The sequence below is a fragment of the Strongylocentrotus purpuratus genome, unplaced genomic scaffold (assembly GCF_000002235.5).
Source record: "Strongylocentrotus purpuratus isolate Spur 01 unplaced genomic scaffold, Spur_5.0 spur5_scaffold_9, whole genome shotgun sequence".
NCBI classification, from domain to species: domain Eukaryota; kingdom Metazoa; phylum Echinodermata; class Echinoidea; order Camarodonta; family Strongylocentrotidae; genus Strongylocentrotus; species Strongylocentrotus purpuratus.
Window position 1 is genome coordinate 16001895 of NW_022145615.1, and position 26492 is coordinate 16028386.

At 37.5% G+C, this 26492-nt stretch overlaps 1 protein-coding gene across 1 annotated transcript; it reads left to right on the plus strand.

Annotated features, from left to right (window-relative positions):
- The first annotated feature begins 870 nt into the window (after nucleotides 1-870).
- Nucleotides 871-25946, plus strand: LOC576199 (protein FAM221B). The gene is made up of 7 exons (XM_030976704.1): nucleotides 871-976; nucleotides 11045-11521; nucleotides 12369-12512; nucleotides 16269-16379; nucleotides 19418-19621; nucleotides 20456-20575; nucleotides 25222-25946. Exons 2-7 carry the CDS (start codon nucleotides 11065-11067, stop codon nucleotides 25413-25415), a joined length of 1230 nt encoding a protein of 409 aa, XP_030832564.1. The 5' UTR covers nucleotides 871-976; nucleotides 11045-11064; the 3' UTR covers nucleotides 25416-25946.
- The last annotated feature ends 546 nt before the right edge of the window (nucleotides 25947-26492 follow it).

Sequence of the window (26492 nt, forward strand, 5' to 3'; positions counted from 1 at the left end):
AATAATGCTCTCCTCCTGCTACCCTTGCTTTGAAATTCGTACCCTGTATTTTCCATTAGTGTGTAGATCTCTACAAATATTTATATCATCCAGTCCATCCTCAAGTAAACGGAAGAAACAATGTGAGTATACTTATTTTTTAATATTTTTTTTTAACTGCACGGGATGTTTTAAATGCACTTTAAAACATCCCGTGCAGTTTAAAGGTACAAAAATGTCCCTTTTGCAGCCATTATGTAGAACTTTCCAGGAATTATAATCATGTACGTCCTATCTGTAAAATTTAAACGTTAGCAGTGTCCTGATATTCAAATCATGCAAGGTAACCCGTTAACTTGCTAGACTTTACTGTCAGACACTATTGAGTGACTGACTGGCTTTTTTTCTTCTTTGGTAATATACATGAAATGAGCTGTAAAGGGCACATGAGCATTTGTCTACATCAATAACCCACTTCTTGTGAATGCCAAAATTAAACTGATTGAATCTTTGCGAAGCATAAAACGTACGACCATTCGGTACACTGGTCTGAAAATCAGACTATTACTTACTGGCTCTATAGCTCTTAAGTCGATTCGACAACTAATCCTTATTTTCCCACTTAAAGACATTTTCAAGCCCTCCTTTTTTTTAAAGGGAAGGGAATTTCTAAATTAGTATTATCTTTCAAATGCGGTTGGAATTTTTTGGGCCCGCAAATGGGACATAGGTCTAGTACCATTAAGAAAAAGGAGAAACAAAAGGAGAGGGAAAGGGAAATGATCAGGGGAAAAGAATCAATAGAAGAAGAAGAACTCGGAAAAAGAAGAACTCGGAAAAAGAAGAAGAAGAAAACAAGAAGAAGAAGAAGAATTTGCTGTATGGCCGATGGGGGCGCTAGATAAGAAAGAAAGTGTTTATCCTGTGAAATGGCGTAGGCCTACCTAGAAACCTGAGAAAATGCCTGGTATTTCCATATCCTTTTATATATAATCGTGTAAGTAATATCAACGCACTTAGAAATAGTAAATGCAGTAAGCTGCACTCTCTTCGACAAATTTCTATACATTAAGGCAATTTAGTTGATTTTAAAATGGGCCTTCGCATTCGCATTGTCCAATGTGTTGACATTCATGATGTAAAAAAAGTTAGGCCTATTGAGTATTGTTGGATGTAACTCGACCATTCGGTCGCAGCATAGTGTAGGGATCTTGGATCTTGGATTCTTCTCCTCCTAAATAGGTCTACTCCGAAGAAGAGTTTTGACTGGAGGTGGGGGAGGGAGGCCAATGCCCAAATCTAACTTTTCAATTACTAATTTGTTTACAATAAAACAAAGATTAAAAGAAAGCATTTTCTTTCAAGTAGGGTCTAGTCTATTAGTATTATAGACCTCTAGGCTAAGACAACTCGCCCATCTGCCGACTCCAGAAGTTCCATAGAATAGGAGATATCCAGCTATTTTCTAGGCCTTTCCTTCTAGTTCTATGCCGCGCCTAGGGCTAGGCCCTGGCCGTACATAAGAGCCCTTGAAACAATCAATTTCATGTCCCCGAAAATTACGTCGAGAATTAGTCTAGAGAGGCCTGAGGGAATAGGCGTGTCATTGCCTGAACAACAAGTTCAAAACTTCGCGCGAAAGTACATTCATCATCCGGCTAGCCTTGAATCGGTCGCACACACCGACACATTACTACAGGCCAGGTACGGTAATTGCATGCAAGCCGCAATCCTGAAATCCTGAAATCCTGAAATGAAATAGCCATGGCATGGAGGGTCAAAACATAATAGAGAGAAAGCTCGAAAGCCACTCATTGTAAACTAAGAAAGTGATTGAAATAAATAAATAGGCGTAGGTCTACCTTAGTTTTGAGATGTATTCCGATTACTATTTCCTCACGAGTAAAGATCAATCTGACACTGCATTATCAACGATCGATAAATCCAACTTGCAGCAAACACAATACGGAATCAAACATAGTCGATAGGACTGCACGCATCCAACGTACGCAGACATATGATAGACGTGTACTGACAGATATATTTCTCTCCCTCTCTCTCTCTCACTAACCATATCATACACTAAAACACACACATTCAAATCATGGCATTCATTACACTTCTCAATTGGAGTATAGACTGCTCACGTAGACTTTTTTTTTTTTTTTACTGAAATGTCTTTTTTAACATTTCTGATACATTACTGCACGACACTGGTGTCTACTGCTGAGAATAAGGTACTGTGTTTGAGACTAGCCAAATTTGTTTGGTGGGTGTTCTGACCGGAGCTCATACATATTCATATTATGATGTTGCAATACCTCCATATTTGGCTAGAACAATGACATCACTGTTCACAGTTTTTCTTCTCAATTTGAGATGGCTATAGCTATCGGCCTCAAACCAACGCAAGATTGACAAAAACATCGTACTCTATCTACCTTCGAATGTGCAGTTTTTACAAATCTGCAATTAAAAAGATATAATCTTTTTTCGTTATATTTTCTAGTTGTTAAAAGTTATCGAAAGTTATTTCATTTAAAATGGATTCCATATTTTTAGGGTCTACCTTCTGCCATCGAGAAGGATTTTAGTGAGCTAAACTCCGCGCCCTCTAGCTCTAGGACCCCTCTAGTTTCTCTTGTGTGCACTTTAATGTTCGTCTGCTAACATAATTATTGAATTCTCCATGGCCAAGCCCCTAAATATCTTTCAGATTTGATTTCCTTTCGTTCTTCTAGTTCTTTAAGACCTCTTCGATCATCATCAACCTTGCAGTTAACCCTCGGACCTCGTACCGCTACAAAATATGGCGACCGAGCTTTCTCAGTAAATGCCCCTATCCTTTGGAACAAATTACCAGCGCACTTTCATAATATTCATTCTCTTGACCAATTCAAGTCCTTGCTGAAAACGCACCTTTTTAATTCATAAATAATATTCTGCAGTTGTGAGTCGGTCAAAGGAGGTGCACACCGTCTTATTTTTTTTTTTTTTGATCCTATGTTTGACCTCTTGTATGTATGTTTGTTTGATCTCACTCTTATCTTATTTTTTATTATTATATATGCATGATTTATTGAATAAAGAACAGATGTATAAGTTGTGTGTTTATTATAAGTTTTGGTAAATAATTGTTAAGTCAGAATATGGTGCGCTTAGAGACACCAGTATTAAGCGCCTTATAAATATTGTTTATTATTATTATTATTAATTCAAATACGTCAAAATCTGCAAGATCGTCAACAAATGGTGAAAGACCATTACAGATCCGTGATTGTAGGTATATGTTGTGGAGTGTACAATTGTACAATTGTGCATTTGTTATAGATTTTATTCCATAGATAGAGTAAAGGAGCCGGTTATCGGCCAGCTCCAGTTTTCGGCCGATAGGTTGGATGAAGGTAAAATCCCTCTAAAATACATCGCATAATAGCATAACACATATCCCACACATACCATACCATGCCAGTGTCACTGAAGAACCACATTTGCAATGAAAAATATATCCTAAAATATCACATTTTAGCGATGTTATCGGCGGTCCCGCTACCCGAATCTGAAAAATCAAGTATCTTACGCGTGTCTGTAAGAAATATGGGTACCATAAAATGAGCTTTATTTCAAGTATTTTTCAGATTTAGAGCCCGATTTTGTGCTAGTCGCAAGCTCAAAAGTATCTCATCGCATGTATTAAATCAATGCAGCCGCACACCGCAACGCACACACGATATCTCTGTCTAATTCAGAATCCAATATCTGATCACCGCAGTACTAGTTTTTGGCCTGGCGAGCTCCGGGGAGCTCCGGCGTGGGATATCTGCTCCGCCCGCTAGTGCTATAGATCAGCGCGGAAACGCACGACGCGTGCGCGCGCTTCCTATTGACTTTGTACATGCGGCCGAAAACTGGTACGCTATGCCGAAAACTGACTCCGAAACAATGAAAATTGAAATGAATATTGTCATGGCAATTCGTGATTTTTTTCTGGGATTCTTGTTTTGTTTAAATAATGATAATATTTGCTTCACGATTTGAACAAAAAATGATAATAAATAGGAAGTAAAGGGTCCAAAAAATAGGATTTTGTCTTAAGTTGCCGAAAACCGGCTCCTTTACTCTATTTGTTTTCTTTTTTTTTCCCGCTTTTTTTTTCTTCTGGTAATTTTCTGACTTGGACGACAAGCGCACAAATCGTAGGTGTAGAAGCCTTACGCCCGGGCATTGGCCTCCCTACATAGAGAGTCAATGCTAATGCGTATTGACCTCTAGCACTGCATACATGCTGTGAGGCAAGTATTATTATACCCATACACAAATACACACACCACACAATATCGCATAGACTCTACACAATCATGTCAATGCAGCTGTAAGCAAAGTTTGACACTAGACTTACAATTTGAATTTTTAAATTATTCTTTTTAACATCAGTAGATCTAGGACTAGGCCTAGACTAAGTTTAAAAAAAATGTATTTTACTGCTATTATCAATTGTCACTAAAGTACCGATTTTTAGTGAAATCAATTGGGTTTTGTACCGTGGTGTTTGAAATCAAAAGCACAGCTTTTACTACACAGCCAGGATAGTGATGCTCCTATGTGTGGGTCGCAGCGCTGGTAGATCTAGACCACGGATGGCCAACCTTTTAAAGCTCGCGGGCCACAGCTAATGATTGGCATAACTTGGCGGACCGTTGGTAGTCTCCCCCCCCCTCCTCTCCCCCACACCAGTGACGGATCCAGGGGAGGGGGGGGGGGGCCGGCCCCTCCCCTTGGAAAAAACAGGTAAAACACGTTAATTTTACCTTTATTTGGAAACGGGCCCCCTCCTCTGGTGCTCAAGGGGGGGGGGGGGTTTAAATATTGGAGGACAAAACAAAAACTTGTGCTGAAAATTGTGTTCTTCTATGAAGAAATACTTTAGAGACCAATATGATTTAAAGTTTCTGACTTCATCAGAAACTTTCCTTCTCTTCGCAGGTCTCAAAGTCGATGCCATGTTCAAGGACACATCAGAAAGAATATCCTAACTTTATTAGTTACACTGTACATCTCATTGAACGCGGCGAAAGGGGACAAGTTTACGATTAAGATTCATGAGAAAATTCAAGGGCGGGAGAAAAGGGTTGTATAAATATGGCATTTCAAACATATTTCTCGATACACAACATTTGTATATTTACAAACATTACTGCATGCGGAAATTGCAAACTGAAATTAACACGGCAAGTTAATGTAAAGTAATGAGGCTGGAATTGGAGGAGTTTTGTATCAACCAAATGACGAGTCAATATGTTGTGAATGATGAAAACAAATTATGGAAATAGAGATAGCTGTGTGTAAATGTTTTACCCTATTTCATCGCTGCTATGTGGGCCGGCAGGCCGCATTTCATTTATGAGCTATTTTAACAATTACTTTTTCAAAGCTCCGCCGGCCGCATGCGGCCGCGGGACGGCCACCCATGATCTAGTTCATAGAGATAAATATAAATAAGACTAGAGAGCGGACTCGCCATACGCGCCCGTTCAAAGCTCTGTGCGCGCATGGAGCACGGTCCGCCATTACTAAGAAGGGCAAAACTTAGAGAAATACCCGGATGTTCCTTTGAAACTGTGCTATTGATATGCAATGTGAAGCTTCATTTTTTGGGTTGATTTATCGGTTTTTGAGTATGAAACGTTATATTTGTGCTATTTTTCATACTGCATGAACCCTACTCATGCCTCAGTCATGGTATCTGGTGTAGGTCAAGATTAATTACAGGTGTTATGGTGAGGTAAAAGGGATACAAAAAGCTATTTATATTTCAGTAGGGTCTATATCTTCAATTTGTCTTCCTCTTTGTCAATCTAGACCTACATCGGTTCTTAATTTCATGCAAAGAAAATGGTGTTTTATTTTATACGAGTCAAGAAATATTTTTGAATAATTTAAACTCAGAATTAGACCTAGCAGAACGTCACGGTTGCATATAAAACTGATATTTTGACATCAAATATTACTTGGCTTTCAACCAATCAGAATCAATCATTTGGGACTTGTATTTGATATTTATGTCATGATATTAAACACAGTTTTATGCTATAGGGCCAATGTCTTTCTAATTCAGTTATTGGGACTAACAGGAACAAGAGAGCCAGGGTTTATTGATTTAAAATGCCTTAAAGGTAATAAATTCATTTTATGTTTATGGCTATTATAAACAGATTGATACTTATAGATTTGGGATAGAGATGGGTACCTAGATAGCTAGACACATAAATAGATGGATAGATAGATATAATATAGAAGGATAGGTAGATAACGGAAATGCAGATATAGGACGATACTGAAGATAGGAACAGTAAGGGATAGAGCAACGTCGATCTGGCGCTGCTCAGTGGCTGCCGGGCTCACGATCAATTGGGCAAAAAGAATTTCCGTTTCGGTTTAATAAAATTTGGAGTGGACTATTAGGCTATTATTATTATTATTATTATTATTATTATTATTACATGTAGGGGGAAGGAAAGAATTATACACATTTATTTAAAAAAATTATGTTATTTACTCATCCAATCATTCATTCAATCATTCATTCATCAATCCATCCAAACATTCTTTTTCTTCTTCTCTCACTCATTTTATATCAAATTCACACCTTATGTCTTTCACCTATTCTCTAGAACATCTCTATATGTCTGAAAGAATAATTCAATTCTTTACAGTTCACTAGAAATATATATAAATATTCTTTAAAAACAGCTGATCATTGATGTAATAATTATTTATTCACACCACTTTTTTTCTCCATAAAACATATTCTCCTTGATACAGTGTATTTCTTATTTTCTTCATCAACCAGTTTTTAGAGAATAAACTTATGATAATTTGATTTGAAGAAAAAAAATGAATAAATGAACCTTTTATTACCACACATGTGTTGAATATTCTACAGCATAGGCATTTAAGTATTGACATTTTATTGTATTATAATACATCACAATTGAAAGGACAGACATTGCACAAACAACATCTCAGATTTTAGCCCCAGATTTACTAATTACAAAGACATTTCATCGAGTAATAAATGCAAACCAGAAATAGTAATTGAGCATATATATTTCAAGTCACCTGTATTGCTATGAAGAACTATAATTGCAGAGACTTACATCTCAGGATACTGCAATACACTATTCAGTGAAACCTCATAGTAACAAGGCCTTTTGACATCATTATTCATCAGGTATAATAATAGTTTTGAAACTGATTACCCTCAAATGTACACAGTAGATATACTAGACAGCCAAAGATTGCACAATCTTATGGGTTTACATCTAGTGACATTATTCCATATAGTTGTTCTGTTATCAAAAATCTTCAAAAGCAGTTTTCCATTTTGGGCCAAAATTCAAACCTATGTACAAAACAGATCTATGGGTGTGTATAAGGTGTGCAACTGTGCATTACACAAAGCTTTTCAATTGCCACACATCTGTGAATTCTTCTCGTTTATTGAAAACGTGGCTCACTTGATGTGAATTTCTTGCTTTTCATCGTTAATGATGCAAATCACTTGGTTGAGAGCAATCCAGACAATGTTATAAAAAAGGTCTACATGTTTATCTCTGGTTATTTATACCTGCAGAATCAAAGCACATGTAGAGTGCAAATAATTTGCAAAAAAATAGAGCAACTGAATCAGATACAGCAGGTACAATTATGAAGCTTATAGAGTAAATATTCAAATACAGTGTACCTCACAACAATTCAAAATTCAAGTGCATTAAGTTCCACTTTTAGTTTGCCTTCGTGTAAAGTTAACGAACAGAACATTATAGTTAAGTTGTGCAACTGTCACAATGTGTCCCAAGAATTTTATTTCATTACACAGAACAAAAGTCTCAGATTGTTCTGTTTTTCTTGAAGATTTTTGAAAGCTCTCTCCAGTTTTAAACGGCTTCACAGTCAATCATCCATTGGATAAGCAATGCAGACAAGAGGCAAAATATAAAAGACTGATCTGTCTTTGTAGTTTGTACGTATGAAGTTCTGTTTTCTTTTTTGCATAGACTGAGGAATTTTCTCCTTGAAGTTTGCTCACTATAAAAAGAGAAAAAACAGGTTTTTCCTGACTTCAAGGAGGGCTTTAAGCCCTGGTCTCCCCAACATTTGCAACAGTGTATAGACTAGCTACAGAACAGTTGTAATTGTAAAACACAAGATGTCACTATATAGTATCATTCTCCAGATCAAGAAAGCCTATTTACATCGTAGCCAATCCACACCAGACACAATCCCTGTGATGTGAATTTAGATGTCATGTCCAACAACTACTTGAAACTTGTAAAATGCTGGAACATGTGTATTGAAGCCCCTCTAAAGTGTTTGGAGCCCCACAAATTTGATGGCAAAATTTCACTTAAATTGTATAATGTGAAATAGGATGCCATTTAACATACAATTCTGTAGGTTTTTATAAACAAATATGTTTGAAAACAAATATTGATGAAATAAGACAAAGTTGGGGTTTTCTGTAAATGCGTTCTCTCAAAATTTGTGTCGAAGTAGGTCAAGCTGATCCTGGCTAATGAGCTTGCTTTCGTGGACTTCCTGCAAGAGACTGCAGAGAGTCCTGGTTTTCCCATCTCTCCTGTCTTCTGTTTCACCACTTTAAGCTGTTTCTTGGCATCCTGCAGTTGCTGTCTGGTTATCTTCAGTTTCTGATCAACTCAGACCAGAAAAAGAATAGTCATGTTCTTTTGTAATGTCATAGGGTTTCTTTGGAGGCACAAGAACACTTTCGGATGTTGTACATGGTTTTGCTGGGAGTCTTGAGCCATAGGTCTGTTTATAGGGAGGATGTCCAGGAAAGACAGTAGGCACAGCACTCAGGAAGGAGATAGTGGTGTGTAACATCCTTTTCCTCTCTTGGGTGGATTCCTGCATTACAATAAAAGCAAATGGAAACAATAATGAGTTTTTTCTCATAATATGACAATTGTTCTACCATTCATGCTATTTCATATGATTTTTAAGACTGAAACTGAAAGCAGCTTTCAGCCAATCGCGAAGCAGTATTTAATAATGATGTCAACAAGTCATAAGCAAATTTGATAGAAATATTGTAGTGTGCGGTGGGCTTTATAGGCTAGCCTAGCCTAGTTGGATAACTCTGTGATGTGAAATATGGCAGGCTAGCCTAGCTTTGCTTTTCGGGCTTTAGAAATTAGAGTTTAGATCTAGACTAGATCTATCTAGATCAAGACTAGAGGTCTAGTAGTAGAGTCTAGATCTAGATCTAGTATAAAGAAGTTGACATTATAAGATAAAATTAAGATAAGATAACATTAATTATATATTCTAGACTTTTCGTTAATAGAATCAAGCTCATGGAGTTAATATTTCCGAGTTGGACTCTCTGACTCTTGGAATTGCGACTCAAGCGCAGCAGAATTTTCCCATCACCGTCCCCAGAACCTTAACCCATGGACTGGCGCGCTCCGCTGCTGCAGGAACGTTAGCTGCGGTGGCTTGTCATGAGACAATACCCGAGTACAGTCACTGCATAAACTACATTTTTAGCTCTAGAATCTCCTTATTAATCAACATAACATTAAGAAGAACTTACTTGTGAAAGATTATGCAGCTCCCTTTCTTTCTTCGGTTCGAACAACCAAATGCAACGCACGAACCTGGCTTCTCCAAATTTGTCCACGTATGTTGTGCACAGTATCTTGTTGGGTCATTCGTTTTTCTATTCTTAGTAATGGCGGCCAAAGCTCCAGGTCGGCACAGCAATTTGAGCGAGTACGCCCTCTAGTGTTAGTAGTATATAGCTCTATGATCTAGACCTACTTAGCTTTTCACTTGTTTCAGGTCCAATTATTTTACATATCTTTCCCTTGGCTTCAATACACCGCTTTATGGTTACAAGAGTGCGCATTCGCAAATATGGGTGCCATTTTAATTTATGAGTAGATCTAGACTAGACTAAACAAGTTTGTTAAGGCCTAGAATCTAGATCTAGGATAAGGAAATGAGCACTAAATTTTGTTTTGGCCCTCAAAAATTGAATTGCACCCCCCCCCCCCCCCCTTGAGCTCCAGGGGAGGGGGCCCATCTCCAAACAAAGGTAAAATTATCATGTTTTTACACGTTTTTTCCCCAGGGGTGGGGGCCTGCCCCCCCCCCCCCTCCCTGGATCCACCACTGAGTTTGACAGTAGACTCACGATTTGAATTTTCTAAATATTCTTTCTAACATCGGTAAGTTGAAAAGATTTATGTAATATTGGATGGCTTTGAGTGTGATACAAGAGTATATTGCTCAAGCTATCACAATATTGGATGAGTCTAATATTGTCTTAGCGAGAGCAATATATTCTTTTATCACACAAAAACAAAGCCATACGATATTATTATTATTATCTGTATTATTCTGACTAGCAAAATAACAAAATTTAACTTACCTTGGTAAATATTGATTTGTTTTCGTGTGACATCGATATGACATTAATATCAATAGTTGGAAGTTCCTGGATGACTGAGCATTACGAAAACAATATTGGTCGGTCATCCGGGCACTGCGCTAAAGATATTTAATACACTGATTTATTGTACCACTTGGAAGCCTTATATAGATAATAATGTATTTTATGGCTATTTAGGTGTCATCAATTGTCACTAAAGTACCGATTTTGAGTGAAATCAGTTGAGTTTTGTACAGTGGTGTTTGAAATGTTGAGAATCAAAAGCAAAGCTTTTACTACACAGCCAGGATAGTGATGCTCCTATGTGTGGGTTAGAGTTAGGGTAAAAAAGAAGAAAAACTTGAAATTTCATACCGGTAATCAAATTATTCCAGGAATAGTGAGGGGATGATATCAAAACCTCGCTAGTTTGCATACAGCTATCACTGTTCCTTGAAATTATGCGAAACTTTAGAATTCCATAAATTTCCTATATCTTTTTCAATTTTCATTAAATCTTCCGAGAGAAAAAACTAGAAATGAAATAAATTCATATGTATTTCTCTCCCTAAATATTTTTTCTTCTTCATGATGTATCTTCAAATGTAGCCCAAGAAAGACTTTGGAAGATGTCTTCTGATAGAGCTCCGTCAAAGTCAGGAGTAAGGTCCAAGGCACTCTCATCATCAAACAGGAGTCCAAGACAAGGTTCCTCATCTCTGTACCATGGAAACAAAGATTTGTCTCCCAGGATATCGTTGGACCTACAAACTGGTAACCAAACACATCTCAATAGATCACCTTCACCTCAGATCAATGGCAGGGTAACACCACTCTGTCTTGACAGAGGATCACCATTGGACCAGCTAGAAAGGGGTCCTAGTGGTTTAGATGACAAGAGTAACAAGCCCAGACTACCACCTGTGTCTCCTTCCATCAAGAAGAAATCTTCAAAGCAGGTTTCCCCAAGACAGAAGTCGGGGACGAGGGCTCTGGTGCCAAAGTCTACAGGAGCCATCGCCTCTCTCAAGGCAGCCAAAGAAGCTCTGCCCATGGTTAAGAAGGATGGCATGTATTTCCCTAAAGGTCAGTGCATTGCTTCTGTGTGCCAGGGAGGTGGTGAAAGACAATGTTGGAGAAGGAAGCTCATAATTTGACAATTAATCTCATTAAAACATGATTTCTTGTAATGAACATTAGACATAACATTATGTGTTGGTTTTTAGTAAATTTCTAGAGTTTAATGTTGATAATTAGATCATTAGCTATAAATAAAAAGTTTATACTTTTTGGGATAATCAAAATATTCATTACGCTCAAGGTCAGAACCTCTTTCTATAAATGCCCCGCATCGATTCGAAGAAGGGTCAACAAAATATAACTTTTTCTGGTCCTACTATTTGGAATAGTCTCCCATTAAGCATTTGTTCCTGCTCCTCAGTTGGATCTTTTAAGAGAAATCTCAAAACTTATTTGTTTTTTGAGAAGACGTTGTATGGAGTTGTGTGGGATGTGAACGAGGTTGTGTACTGTATGAACCAGGCTTGGTTCATGTTGTGAACAAATTTTTTGAATTACTTTACACAGCTTTACACAACAAATTTACAGTGTATGCACTCGGAGAGCTAAATGATTATTCTGTTTTATTTACTACTGTAAAGCGCATTGAGCATGTTTTTGTAAAGGCGCCAGGCGCTATATAAATATCAATATGTATGTATGTATGTATGTATGTATATTTTTATATTTTCAACCAATTTTTGTTTTGTTTAATTACAATGCCCCATAATGGATCAATTCACAAGTATGTTAAATGTGGCACTATGCATATGGAATGAATTTTGACAATAAATGGTTATGCCACATTAGAAACCTTGGATTATATGGCAGTTGGGTTTTCAGCCATTTTTCATTGATTATTTACATTACACAGGATACACCTGTCGTCCCATCATTCCTGCTCAAAAAGCTGAGCTGATCGACGTAGCACGAGCAATGAACAGAGAGGAGTTTGGTCCAAGAGTAAAGAAACTGTTTGATCCTGAGACTGTAGCTGCTACTGAAGCTATTAAATCGGGTATGTATCAGCCCTGTTAACATTGTATTTGTAAAGGTTTCAAATATCTATAAAGTTGTTCTCTCATTTTACCACCGATTGGACTGTTTGTACAGTGATCACAATACTGTCTTATGGTTGTCGAAGGCAAATCATCATCAAATAAAACTGTCCGACTAATGAGAGATTCTGAAATTTGATCATTTCGTTAATCGATTTGCCACCATCACTGGTTTGAAGTCATCTGCACAGATAGTTTACAGGTGATATGGGATAACTTCTATGACACTATTCATGAAAAAATAAACGAACACTTTCTTTTAAAGATGATAAAGCAACATCAAACTGACATGCCATGGATAAACTCCGTACTTAAAATCTCTTATCCGTCAACTGCAAGCTGGAGAGATCTTTAAAACAAAGTGGCTCATTCAATTTTAATCTCTGTAAGGCAAATTTTATGTTAACATAGTTCAACAGTTTAAACGCAATAATCTTTCTAACTGGCACAAAAACATCAAAACGATGACTGGGAAATCAAATGTCAGAATAGTGAGATACAATTTCTTTGCTAATGTTAGTGCTGTTATACTTGAACTTTGAGCAAATTGCCCTCTTAAATACCTTCCCTCGCCAACACCTCCTCCAATGATCCAACCATAAGAAATCTACAAGGAGCTGAAAAAATCAATCCAGGGAAGTCAGGCGGACCTGATGGAATCCCTGCGCATCTTTTTTTCGAGAATTTGCACTTGAGCTGTCCACTCTGTGCAAAATTTTGAAAATTCATATTCACTAGCTCTCGTACCATCTCAGTGGAAAAAGGCCATCATTGCTCCAATTGATTGCGTGTAATGGAAAAAGGAAATGATGTGATATCCGCCCGGTCAATTTCAAGTCAATAAGAAATGCTTTAATTCGTCTTAAATTAATTTGCATACGTTTCAGGCCATTTTGAGCATCTTTTTTTTTTTTTAAATCACGCACACGTGCGCGTATTCGTTCGTCATGGCCGTACGCAATATACAATCGCCATTGTTTTCTGTCATCTTATTCCCTATTTTTTTTCAAACAATTTGATACTAAGTTTATCTCTTAATGACCATTAATAACGGAATGAGGGTCCATTCAAGATCAATGTCCGTGCGTGCGAGCTCTTGTAATGCATAGGATATATGGGCAAAAACATGCATATACAAAATCCATTATAGCTCTTTAGGGTGCCCTTTGACCACCAACTTTCTTTTCATATTTGAATAGATTATGAATTGTAGATATGGTTTCATGTCTCATTTGTCCTCTAAGTTTATTGTAACATCATTATAATTCCTTGGAACTCAAATAAGAATTTGCATATTATGACGTCACCATATTTATGGAAAAAGGATTGTAATTCTGTAAATATTGATCGATTTTCTTCAAAAATTTGATAAGTTGTAGCTGTGACAATTCTTAACAAGATCAACGTCCACCAGATTTAATAACAGACCACCTAATTCGTCCAAATGACGAATTACATTTCTTGTTTTTTATTTTAAATGTGTGTGGTAAAGGGTGAAACAAAAGCACACCCCCCCCCCCCCCCCCCCCCCACTGAACAAAATATCGGTAGGCCTAATTGTCCAATTTTCAGGACCAAAAAAAAAATGTGCTCAAGAACCTATGGAAGGATTCCCGCCAAACTAGTGTCGTGTATGTATCTTGCAGAGCCAATGAACTGATTAGATTTTGGGGTCACAAGGTCCACGGTCCAAGGTCAACAGGGCTCATTGTGTATGCAAAAAAATCTTGTGATCGCGTTATCTCAAAAACCGGTTGATGGATTCTGGCCAAACTTGGGTCATGTATGTATCCTGCAGAGCCAATGAAATAATCAAATTTTGGGGTCACAAGGTCAAAGGTAAAAGGTCAGAGGGCTCATTATGTATACAAAAATAGCTCATGATCGCGTTATCTTAAGAACCGATTGATGGATTCCCGCCAAACTTATTTCATGTATGTATCTTGCTGAGCCAATGAACTGAGTAGAGTTTTGGGTCACGAGGTTAAAGGTCAAAGGGGGTCATTGTGTATGCAAAAATAGCATTTAACTAGTATTTAACTCTTAAGCTGCCACCCATACAATGCACCCAATGCCACAGTGCTAATCCCTATTGTGCCAGCCACAAATCTCCTGTGTGCCAAGTTAATTTTAAGGTTGGTTCAAGCGCGTGTTATTTAAATCTTTACAAAAACAAATCGCTAAATTACTCGAGAAAATCCAATCTGACTGTTGTATACAAAGGGCGCGTTCATGCTTGATTTTGACGGCCAGAATCAGGCATCTGTTACGCGTTTAGTTTAAAGGTAAAGACCAGTATTGGAAACGCCCCAATTTCAAAAAATGAAATGGAAGCTCTCATTACCAATCATGTGAAAGAATATGTTTTGACTAATACATGATGATTAAAAATTTGCCGGGAAACCGCCTACTAATTCATATATTTGGTAAATTTGTTTCTCTCATGGTCTGTGAGAGATATAGGGTAGTCCCATATACATCTTTCTGTGTATAGTGCTTGTAACTTTACAAAGAATGGGCCAAATTTCTTATCATTTTGATGATTCCAGAACCTTGCAGATGCTAGATGCTAGATGATCAACCTTTTCTGATCGATTCCACAACGTTTCTTTCACAATGCAATTGCATGACCATAACTGGTCTTTACCTTTAAAACACGCTTGCGTTCATGCTCACTTTTGTAGAATCACCGAAAAACGGCGATCACGATCGCCGATCGTAAACTCACAAAAAGATGCGTTTACAATTTGTAAACGCGTTTAAATGGGGTCAACGCACTGACCTCTAGTGGGTCTACGTAGCATGCGCACACAGGTTTGCGAATCCAGCTGAAGGCCACCCAAGGAGAATTGCCTGGAGAAGTGAGCATGAACAGTGCACCGTGGAACTGCGATTACGATGAGCGATTACGATGAGCGTTACAAATCGCTCATTCTGCCTTCAAAATCAAGCATGAACGCGCCCATAGACGCGTAATCCAAAGCCGATAATCTGATGCACGCGATGGTACTTTCAATAGCGCTGCAAAAGTACTCAGCACGGTACAATGGGCATGAACAATGACTGTTATTACATATGCGCCCTTGCGTGCACAAAGCAGAGTAGCGGTGGCTCGCTAGCATGAACGTGGCATTCAATCGATAGCGCGCTCGCATGCACAGAGCACTATAACAATAGCGCGCTAGCAGTCTCATGGCAGGATATGAGTTAACAAGCAAATTAATTTGAGATGAAAGCTAACTCTGAATTCAAAACTCCTTAGATATTAATGACTATTATCTGCTTGGCTCTGTTTCAATTAAACAACTCATTTCTTGTTTAAAAATTTGTTTTTGGTTTACTTTCAAATTGTTATAGTAGTTCAAAATTTATTGAGATGTTTTATATAGATGACTCTCTTCTCATGATAAAACTTATTATGATTCCTATGATACATGCTGTGATGTTTTTGACTTGTTAAATCTTAAACTTTTCAGACTAAGTCTGTGTTGATATTCATGCAGTCTCTGGTTTCTTGGTAAGGATCTTGAAAAACTTATTTTAAAACTACATCTGTACTCCTTGTTTGAAAAGAATTTTCTTACTTCTCATAGAAAATTATTAAAAACATAATTATTTACAATTTGATGAACAGTTGAATTGTGTAAACCTTGAAGAGGCAAGTGACAGTTTGATCATATTGAGTTTGAAGGAGATTATCTTGCTTTGTTTGACAGGTGTGTACATTGGTTGGCGTTGTCCAGAGTTTACATGGGATTGCATCAGAGTAGGTCGTCTATCAAGGTGCTTCTGTGGTCATCTCCTTCAAGAACATACACCATACAATGGTAAGATAACCATTCTTATATTGATTCACAGATTTGTACTATGTATGACATCCAGGGGCAGTAGTTATATAATAGTGTAGATTGTGCTAATGCAAGGTCCGATGGTTAAAGTTGATATTCATTGCTTATCAATGTGGTTAAATCTCATATCAATGCAAAGGTTATATGTCTACATCAATATTGGACTAATTCCAGCATCCAAGAGGCAAACAGAACGCAGAAATCGCAAATCCAATGTTGATAAACATCCACCCCGGTATACGCCCCTGATTGGGGTCCCGGAGTCACGTTATCGAGTGACGTCACTATATGGACCACTATGATAACGAGCGCACAAGACTATTGATCGCTTGCGTGCAAAACATATCGCTGTGCTTCTTCAATTCACTTTGCTATCTCTATGAATGTACTCTCTATATTACGATTATGGCCGATCTTGACTTAGAATTAGATTTTGAAGTCAACAGTGTTCAGGAGGAGGATAATGAGGACACTGTGAGCTCATATAGTTTTATGAGTAGTAACGATGACCAGGGCGAAATTGGTGAAATAGATGACGATTTAAATGAGGCTGCTCGTCAAGTTGCAGGTGCAGATGCTACTGCTGGTGATGCCGCCGCGGCCGTGCTAGTTAGAGCCGGAGCTCAAGCATACCTACACGTCACAGACACAGTCACAAATAGCACTCTCACAATGACAAAAGAATGACCAATAATGATATATCGGTAGGCCTATATGAATAATTGCCTGATTGTTGCCAGAGCATACCAGAGCATACCACCGTCCGAGTCAGCCAGCTCAGCCTCACATACTGCTCAGCTCCGCTGACGCGTGTTATTCACTTGACGACTTAGCTTAGCTCTATAACAAGGCCGGCCGGCTAGCCTAGTAGCTGACGCGACGGACCGGCCAGCAAAGGGAGCACCGCAAGGCTATCTGCCGCTGCGAAGATCAGTGCAGTGCAGTCTTCAGTTCAGTTTCTATTCTCATACTCTAATTTATTTCTTATTCATATCCTTCATTTAAAAATCATGTATAAGATAACAGTATTTTCAACATATCTGTATTGGAAATCACAGTAAATCACTGCGTTGATAAAGACTTAGGTGCGGCGGTCTATACTCATATACTCATAGCTTCAATGCGTGAAATCTAATTCTGCTGATCTGTAAACAAACCGGTCACTTTTTTTTACTTTCGGACTTTAGGGCTCGAGATTTTGCAGAAAATGCCATTTCTTGTATGTATAATTAGATTCAAGTTTGTTTTTTTTTGTAATGGTACTCATTCAGCTTGTATCTTCAACTCGTTCGTTCGTTTTAATTTACAAATTTGAGCTTATATGTATATGCACCATCGACCATGCAGGTCCGCCTGTCGAGATCAACAACTTCGTCGAAGCTATGGTCTGATTTAACGCTAATTTAACAGGCTTACAAAACCGATGAGGAATATCCGAACAAAAAAACATCAATCTTGTTATTCTATATGTGTGTCATGTTTCTTTGCATACGTTAATGTGAAAAAATAACATGTAAAATTGGACGGAATATATTGGTAAAAGATGTTGTTTTACGCGTTGTATGTAGCTGTACTGTTAACGGCGCGCCAGCTGGGTCCATATAACTACGTCACTAAAACAGCGTCTCACGCTATAAGTCAACTTCCGTGTTCTAAGAATCTGAGAGGTGTTTCTAAATTGTGTTTTAGAGGATTTCAATATATTGATACGATATGTTGTGAATATCATGGTAATCTAGATGCTTTTCGCTTTCCATTAATATATTATTTGCCATATTTGTGCTTTTTAATGAATATCAACTTTAATATATTTTTAAAAATGCTGTAAATGGGAAATACTTCTCCCAAGAAGAAAAGTATAATCTTTGGGAAGGGCTACAGTGGCTATTTCAGTAATTCTACACAAACTCATCCAATGCTCTCCATGTATTTTGAGCAGTGTTGATACTTGAATATATAATGTATTAAATGAGAGAGACCGCTTGATATTTAGTTTAAGAAAAATGAAATCCATCAAACTATAGCTGACAGCCTTTTTAAAAATTGTGAACCAGTTAAAAATATCTTGAAATTACATATTACTCATATTTGATTACTTAGCAAGGAAAACAATCTCTCCAAAGTTTGCAGTTTCCTTGCCAGCCATTTTCCCCATGGGAGTCAACATTATGATTAAAACATAGAACCAATTGATGGATTCCTGACAAACTTTAGTCATGTATGTATCTTGCAGAGCCGATGAACTGATTAGATTTTGGGGTAACGAGGTCAAAGGTCAAAGGTCACAGGACTCATTATGTATGCAAAAACAGCTCGTGATCGCGTTATCTCAAGAACCGATTGATGGATTCCTGCCAAACTTCGGTCATGTGTGTTACTTGCAGAGCCGATGAACTGATTAGATTTTGGGGTCATGAGGTCAAGGTCAAAGGTCTTGCGGCTCATTATGTATGCAAAAATAGCTTGTTCATGATCGCCTTATCATTAGAACAGATTGATGGATTCCTGCCAAACTTAGATCATGTATGTATCTTGCAGAGCCAATGAACTGAGTAGATTCTTGAGTTATGAGGTCAAAGGTCAAAGGTCATGGGCTCATTACGTATGCAAAAATAGCTTGTGAACGAATTCTCATTAGAACTGACAGATGGATTACTATTTAACTCAGGACATCTTGCAGAGCCAATGAACTGAGTAGATTTTAGGGTCATGAGGTCAAAGATCAAAGGGTTGTATATGAGAAATTGCTTGTAATCACGATATTCTGAGAACCTGTTAATGGATTACAATTGAACTTTAATTTGAAAATTTCTTCTGTTTTGGTTTGTAAAATTGCTCTATGACGGAGGCATCATTTTCGACTGCGCGCAGTCGAAGTTTCATCTAGTTTTTAATTGCTAATCAAGTTTGATTTTTTGTTGTTGTTGTTGGTTATATTGCAGTGGATTTAAAATGATCGATTTGAATTGTAATTATAACCCTGACAAGAAGTCTACTCTCCTTTATATTTATTTTAGGTCATAGTGTCCGTGTACCTTGCAAGCAAGATGTCTGTCGCTGTAAAGCCTTTGCGTTCATACCAGGCCGTCCAGAAGACATTGGAGAATTCTGGTTTCAGCGCAGAAGGAACTTTGACCCCTCCACATGGAGAGCAAAATGCAAGTGTAAACACACCCATGAGCAACATGATGTGACTGGATTAAGAAGATGCAAAATTGGGGGTAGGTTAGGCAGAGCTGCCAACTAGTACGGATTTTCCGTAATTGGTACGGAAATTAACGACCATTACGGAATGTTGTCTCAAATTACGGATTTAAAAAAAAAAAAAAAAAAAAAGTTTTTTTTTTTTTTTTATTTTTTTTTTTAAAATTTTTTTTTAATGAATTAAATATGATTTATCGTAGCGAGTGCTGTGAATAGGAGCCATTTTTCATGATAAACTGTGTTGTGATGACCTGAAATTCAATACTTAACATCTTTGTGTGAGTAAAATCACCAAAAATTTCAGATAATCATGCGTCCGCGCAGTGTTGGCGTGTCGTTTTTTTAGATTCATAGCGCCGCATAAGAAATTACTGATTTATACCCCAAATTACTGATTTTGAGCCTTGTGATTACTGATTTTCTGTTCTGGAGGTTGGCAGCTCTGGTTAGGCTGCTGAGCAGTGTGTGGAGATTAGTTTTATTAAGTTCACTTTCTTTTCCAGCATTGCAGTATTTGATGTATCATGCCGCTACTTTGATGTTTGATTTATCAATGTTACCAATTATCAATTCAATGATTTTTTTTTAATAAAAAATATTTATATCAGATTGAAAATCTTGTGAAAAAATACAGTTATTTTTTTAATATCCAACTTTCCTATCAAGATCACCAGAAGTTAAGTTTATTGTCTCCCTTTCCAAGTCCCAAACTATCTTGTAATGCATCAGCTTTATTTGTTTAACAGTAACGACAGCTTCATTATCATATAAATGTAGCTGTTAATAACGAAAGAAAATATAAGTGCTTAAAGCATAAGATAAAGGTTTGTTATGATGTTTATTTGGAACAGGCTGTGGCTGTGGGGCTTTCCATTCTAACTTCCTATGTGCTGCATGTGATCGGCATTGGGAGGATCATGAAACAGTGTTTGAGACTGAGACAGAAAGAATGAAGAAAAACATTCCATGTGGTAAGAAATTTAGGGATGAGCTGAAAATAAATGAATGGAATGCAAATTTAATTTGATTTTTATCATACGGTAATTAACGTTGTATAAACCGCCCTCGTGTATTAACCGCACCCCTCTTTTTCGTCCTTTGCCGACTTAAAAAACAGTAGAGGACCTAGGATAGAACCTTGTGGTACGCCATGTAATAGAAGAAAAATTGGAGGAATTATTATTATAAACTACATATTGAAATCTATCAGAAAGATTACTTTCAAACCAAGCTGACAGATAAATTTGAGTGTTGTTCTAGTTTCCGAGTGGTGAGTCAACACACCGATTACTGAGCTGGGAGACATTGCAAGGCATAGCGCCAGATGGAGGGGCATAAATCGAAACTTTAATATTATTATTTTTTTTGTTTTTATGCCTCCGTTACGAAGTAGCCGGAGGCATTATGTTTTCGGGTTGTCCGTCTGTACGTACGTACGTCTGTACGTACGTACGTACGTACGTCCCGTTCTCGTGATCGCGTTATCTGAAGAACCGATTGATGGATTCCTGCCAAACTTTGGTCATGTATGTATCTTGCAGAGCCGATGAACTGATTAGATTTTGGGGTTACGAGGTCAAAGGTCAAAGGTCACAGGACTCATTATGTATGCAAAAACAGCTCGTGATCGCGTTATCTGAAGAACCGATTGATGGATTCCTGCCAAACTTTGGTCATGTATGTATCTTGCAGAGTCAAAGAACTGATTAGATTTTGGTGTCATGAGGTTAAAGGTCAAAGGTCACAGGGCTCATTATGTATGCAAAAACAGCTCGTGATCGCGTTATCTCAAGAACCGAGTGATGGATTGCTGCCAAACTTAGGTCATGTATGTTACTTGCAGAACCGATGAAGTGATTAGATTTTGGGGTCACGAGGTCAAAGGTCAAAGACCACAGCGCACATTATGTATGCAAAAACAGCTCGTGATTGCGTTATCTCAAGAACCGATTGATCGATTGCTGCTAAACTTAGGTCATGTATGTTACTTGCAGAACCGATGAACTGATTAGATTTTGGGGTCACGAGGTCAAAGGTCAAAGGCCACAACGCACATTATGTATGCAAAAACAGCTCGTGATCGCGTTCTCAAGAACCGATTGATGGATTCCTGCCAAAATTAGGTCATGTATGTTACTTGCAGAGCCAAGCACTGAGTAGATTCTTGGTTCATAAGGTCAAAGGTCATGGGCTCATTTTGTATGCAGAAATAGCTTGTGAACACATTCTCATTAGAACTGACAGATGGATTACTATTTAACTCAGGACATCTTGCAGAGCCAATGAACTGAGTAGATTTTAGGGTCATGAGGTCAAAGATCAAAGGGTCATATATGTATATGAGAAATTGCTTGTAATCACGATATTCTGAGAACCTGTTAATGGATTACAATTGAACTTGAATTCGAAAAATGTGTTCTGTTTTGGTTTGTAAAATTGCTCTATGACGGAGGCATCATTTTCGACTGCGCGCAGTCGATTTCCATCTAGTTTTGTGTGTACCGTGTATAAACCGCACCCCCGACTTTGAATTTTTTTCAGCGGCAAAAAGGTGCGGTTAATACACCGTCAATTACGGTATCTAGAGTGAGACCGCCAAACTTCGGAAGTTTGGACACTTAAGACATAAGGGGGGAAAACATAAAATTCTCTTTTAATTATTGAAAGATCAAATACACTATTATTGTGCAAATACTGTTTATGTATGTCATGTAAAAGAAAATTAGTAAAGAAAATGGAAAACTAGAATTATTTACTTACCTGCAGAATCTTTTTTTCATTCCAAACTTCGGACGCACTTGCCAAATTTCGGACGTTCATGTATAGCGCACATATAGCGTGGATAATACGCATTCATCGGAGGCATGAAACCGGATCAAAGATCATAAGACGGGGGAAAGTTTGACTACTAGGTTGATTTCATGAAAAAAATATCATTTTCTCTTTTTGGGTAGATTTAAGTTAGGTAGAACTATAAGAAAGGTGTTTTTTACAACACTCACACAATATTGTGGTGCTGAAATCTTACGAAAGCGCTATTTTTTTGTAGTAAAAATGACACTCAATGTTGCCTGTCCGAAGTTTGGGAGAGCGCCATCTTATGGTAGGGGGGTCTGTATATATACCCCTAGCTCCCGGTATAGGAGGCCATTAGAAAAATTTCTGCAATAGGGTGAACAAGTATCTCATAAACTCTCAAAATTTTTCCTTGACGGTCCGGACGTGATTTCCATGAAAGCTAAAGGTCTGACACATGGGATGCCATTTTCATGAAAATTCTTCTGGTAATTCATACTGTATACTGCAGATGAAGTAGAACAACCAGTAACGTTGCTATTAATTGCTGAAAAGCTGGACACCCTTGAATATTCCTCAATCTCGATTCAGACCCGGACAATCTCCTAAAATTTACATTAATGACACTTGTAAGTTGGAAACTGTAGAAAATGACGCTTGTTTAAGTCTTTATCTGATCTAAGGGGAATTGTTACAATAAAAAAATAATTAAAAAAAAGCAGAGCCTCCCGACCGGTTCGGATTGATATGCCCTGCGGTCCGGATGCAGACCCCAGTCCGGACTTTGAGAAGCCCTGATCTAGGGGATCGTATTTGTCTCGCCTGCGTAGCAAAAAGCGAGACATACATGTAGGCGCCACTTTTCCGGTGACGGCGGTAGCATCAACATCAAAATCTTAACCAAGGTTAAGTTTTTAAATTTTTAGTATAATTATAAAAGTTATAAAAGTATAAATTCATATTCAATGAAACTTGGACTAAAGGGTTATCAAGTATCCCTAATGATGTGAGGAGAATTTCAGGTCACAAAGTCAAGGTCAAAGGTATCATATCTGTTAGATAGATTGAAATAGATTGCCGCTAGTACTGACTGTACTATATTATAGCAAGGATTAGCCAGTCAGCCTCTGTATGCGTGTGTGTGTGTGTGAACTTAATGCGTACAGCATGATAAGCCGGTATACGGCTGGGGGGGGGGGGGGGGTTAAGGGTGTCCATGATGTTGTCAGTGATTCAGCTTTTTTCCTTGTAAATGTTTTAAATTTATATAACCTAGTAATCAGTTATTGTTAATACATGTTTTTTTCCTTGTAAATATGTTTTTAAGTTACACAACCTTGCCATTTCCTTGTAATAATTTGTGTAAATTACCATGTTTTCTTTTTGTTGTAAATGAATTTCTTGATCTCGGTTGGCGGACTCTGGGACCTGCTTGTTTTAAGGGCTCTGCGCGCGTGAGACTGTATCGTATCCATGATCGATTGTATCCTACCATCTTTCATGTTTTGAATTGCGCAGATCCTTGAAACACGTTGGTCTCTTTGCCAATCCGCTGGGATTGAGATGTCCATCCTCCAAAGGGGCCCCACTCACAAGCATTGCTTTTTGGGGTCTCGATTGGATCATGTTTGTTCGTCATGATTACTATGCCCTGTGTTTTTTTTTTTTTAATAAACTGAAACTGAAACTGAAAGGTCATTTCAGGTCAACAAACTTAGACTATGTTGAGGCATCATCATCAAAAACTTAACCTGAGGTTAAGTTTTGATTTGTTGTTGTTTTGATCTGTCCTTACGTCCTGTTCCCGTGATCACGTTATCTCAAAGGTCACAGATTAAAGGGTCATACATGAATATAAAAAAAATAGCTTGTAATCACGATATTCTGAGAACCTGTTATGGATTACAATCGAACTTGAATTTAAAAAATTGCTTCTGTTTTGGTTTGTAAAATTGCTCTACGATGAAGGAATCATTTATGACTGCGTGCAGTCGAAGTTCCATCTAGTTTAAATATAATTTTGAAAGTATAAACTATTATTCAATGAAACTTAGACTAAAGAGTTATCAAGTATCCCCAATCATGTGAGCAGAATCTCTGGTCACTAAGTGAAGGTCAAAGGTCATTTTCGGTCAACAAACTAAGACTATGTTGTGGCATGAGGTTAAGATTTTGAATTTTTATCATAATTTAAAAGTATACATTCCTATTCCATGAAACTTGAACATAAGGGTTATCAAGTATCACAAATCATGTGATTATTTTTTAAGTGACAAAGTCAGGGTCAAAGGTCATTTTAGGTCAGTAGACTTGGATGATGTTTTTCACAACCCTATTGTGAGAATTAATAAATCAATTTTTGTTATTTATTCATATTTCATGAAAGTTATCAATCTTGATACAAATAATTCTTTTGATGATTCTTAGTCAATATTCACTTCAAAATGCTGATTATATTCAGAGGATTTCATTTTGGGGACCTGTTAATGGGCCGCTCTGCCTATAAATAATGTCCCAATTTCAATTTTTCATCATATCGAATTGCGTGATGCAGGCGAGACCGCCGAGAGCGTTTCCCTTGTCTTAGAATAATGATTGAATAGAAGCAGCATATAAAGTGTGCAACTATGAAACTATGAAACAATATCAATCGTAACCATTTCCATTATGATCTTACAGCCAATCGAAGCATGTTTTTCTCACTTATAAAATAGTATTTTAGAATGTACATGTACTTTTTTAAATCTTCATATGTTTTTGATGTATTAACTTTGTATGCCCCCACCTGACCATTCATACAATTGAATCTACTTTTCTACAGGCCAAGACTATCTTCCATTTAGTGAGATGCCTAACATGCGTAACATGGCACTGACTGGAGTGGACAGTGATCCTGGCATCTACACTGCCCTGGTTGAGGGTGAGGGAGCCATTCCAAGGACTAACCGAGCCATCACGCAGGACACACCCTTCATGCCTCCATCGGGGTCAGGGTTCAATCCTGTATGGGAGTAGGCACAGTTCTTTTGTGCTTGTTACCCTCGAAACATAAGTTTGGGACTTACTCGCTGTTTTTGGAAAGTTGAAGATTGGGACTAGACAAGAACAAAGAGTACTAATTGAATCTCTTAAATCAGAATAAAGAAATAACTGACATCAGTGTATAAACTTGGTGTAATAATTACAATGTAAAACATTTTTTTTCCCGCCTGAGAGTATTATATACCTAGAAGATAATGTATATTGCGAGTTGCAGAGAGAGCAGTTATCCACAACATTCTGTGAATATTCCATCCATGATGTTGATTAGGATGTACATTTGGAAAGGTTGCATTTAATGTAAAAATATAGGAACATTCTTTATATATATGTGAAAATGTCTGAGTGTAGACCTATTTAAATAGTGCAATAGTAAATACCAATGAAAGGGTATACCCGTAGATACATTTTATAAGATGATGACGTGGATCCTAATCAAATGATTGGTTGAAAGCGTACACGTGACCAGGCATTTCTTTAATTTGGATAATGACCGGTCATTATCCAATTCTAATGACTGGTCATTAGTAAAATCATGCTATAAAACATAGTTTCCATAAAACAAATAAAACATAATCTTATAAAACAAATGATTTACATCATTTTGTTCGGGCATTAGTAAAATTACCCACACTCGGTACCTTCAAAACAGTCCAAACACCCTTGGCTACCGCCTCGGGCATGTTAGACTGTTCCAAAGGTACCTTGTGTGGGTAATTCTTACTAATGCCCCGACTGCTGTGTATTATTTGTATATTATATAGACTACATGCTGACACAAATGTATGTTCAGCTGTTTGATTTTCTTTGTAAATATGAAATTAGAAATATAGTTGATATTTATGTTTTGTACATATTTGTTAATGTTTTAAAGCCCCACTGCACTACTTGTAGCTACTTGCGCCCTCTATATAGCAAACAATACCTAATCGGTGACCATTGGTCCCACCATGATCCCCTTTTTCTTATGTTAATTGAGAGCTGATTTGATGAGATAACCCCCTGTCAGTGACCTTGCAGGGTGGTCTAATTCCTCCTGTAAACTAGTACAGA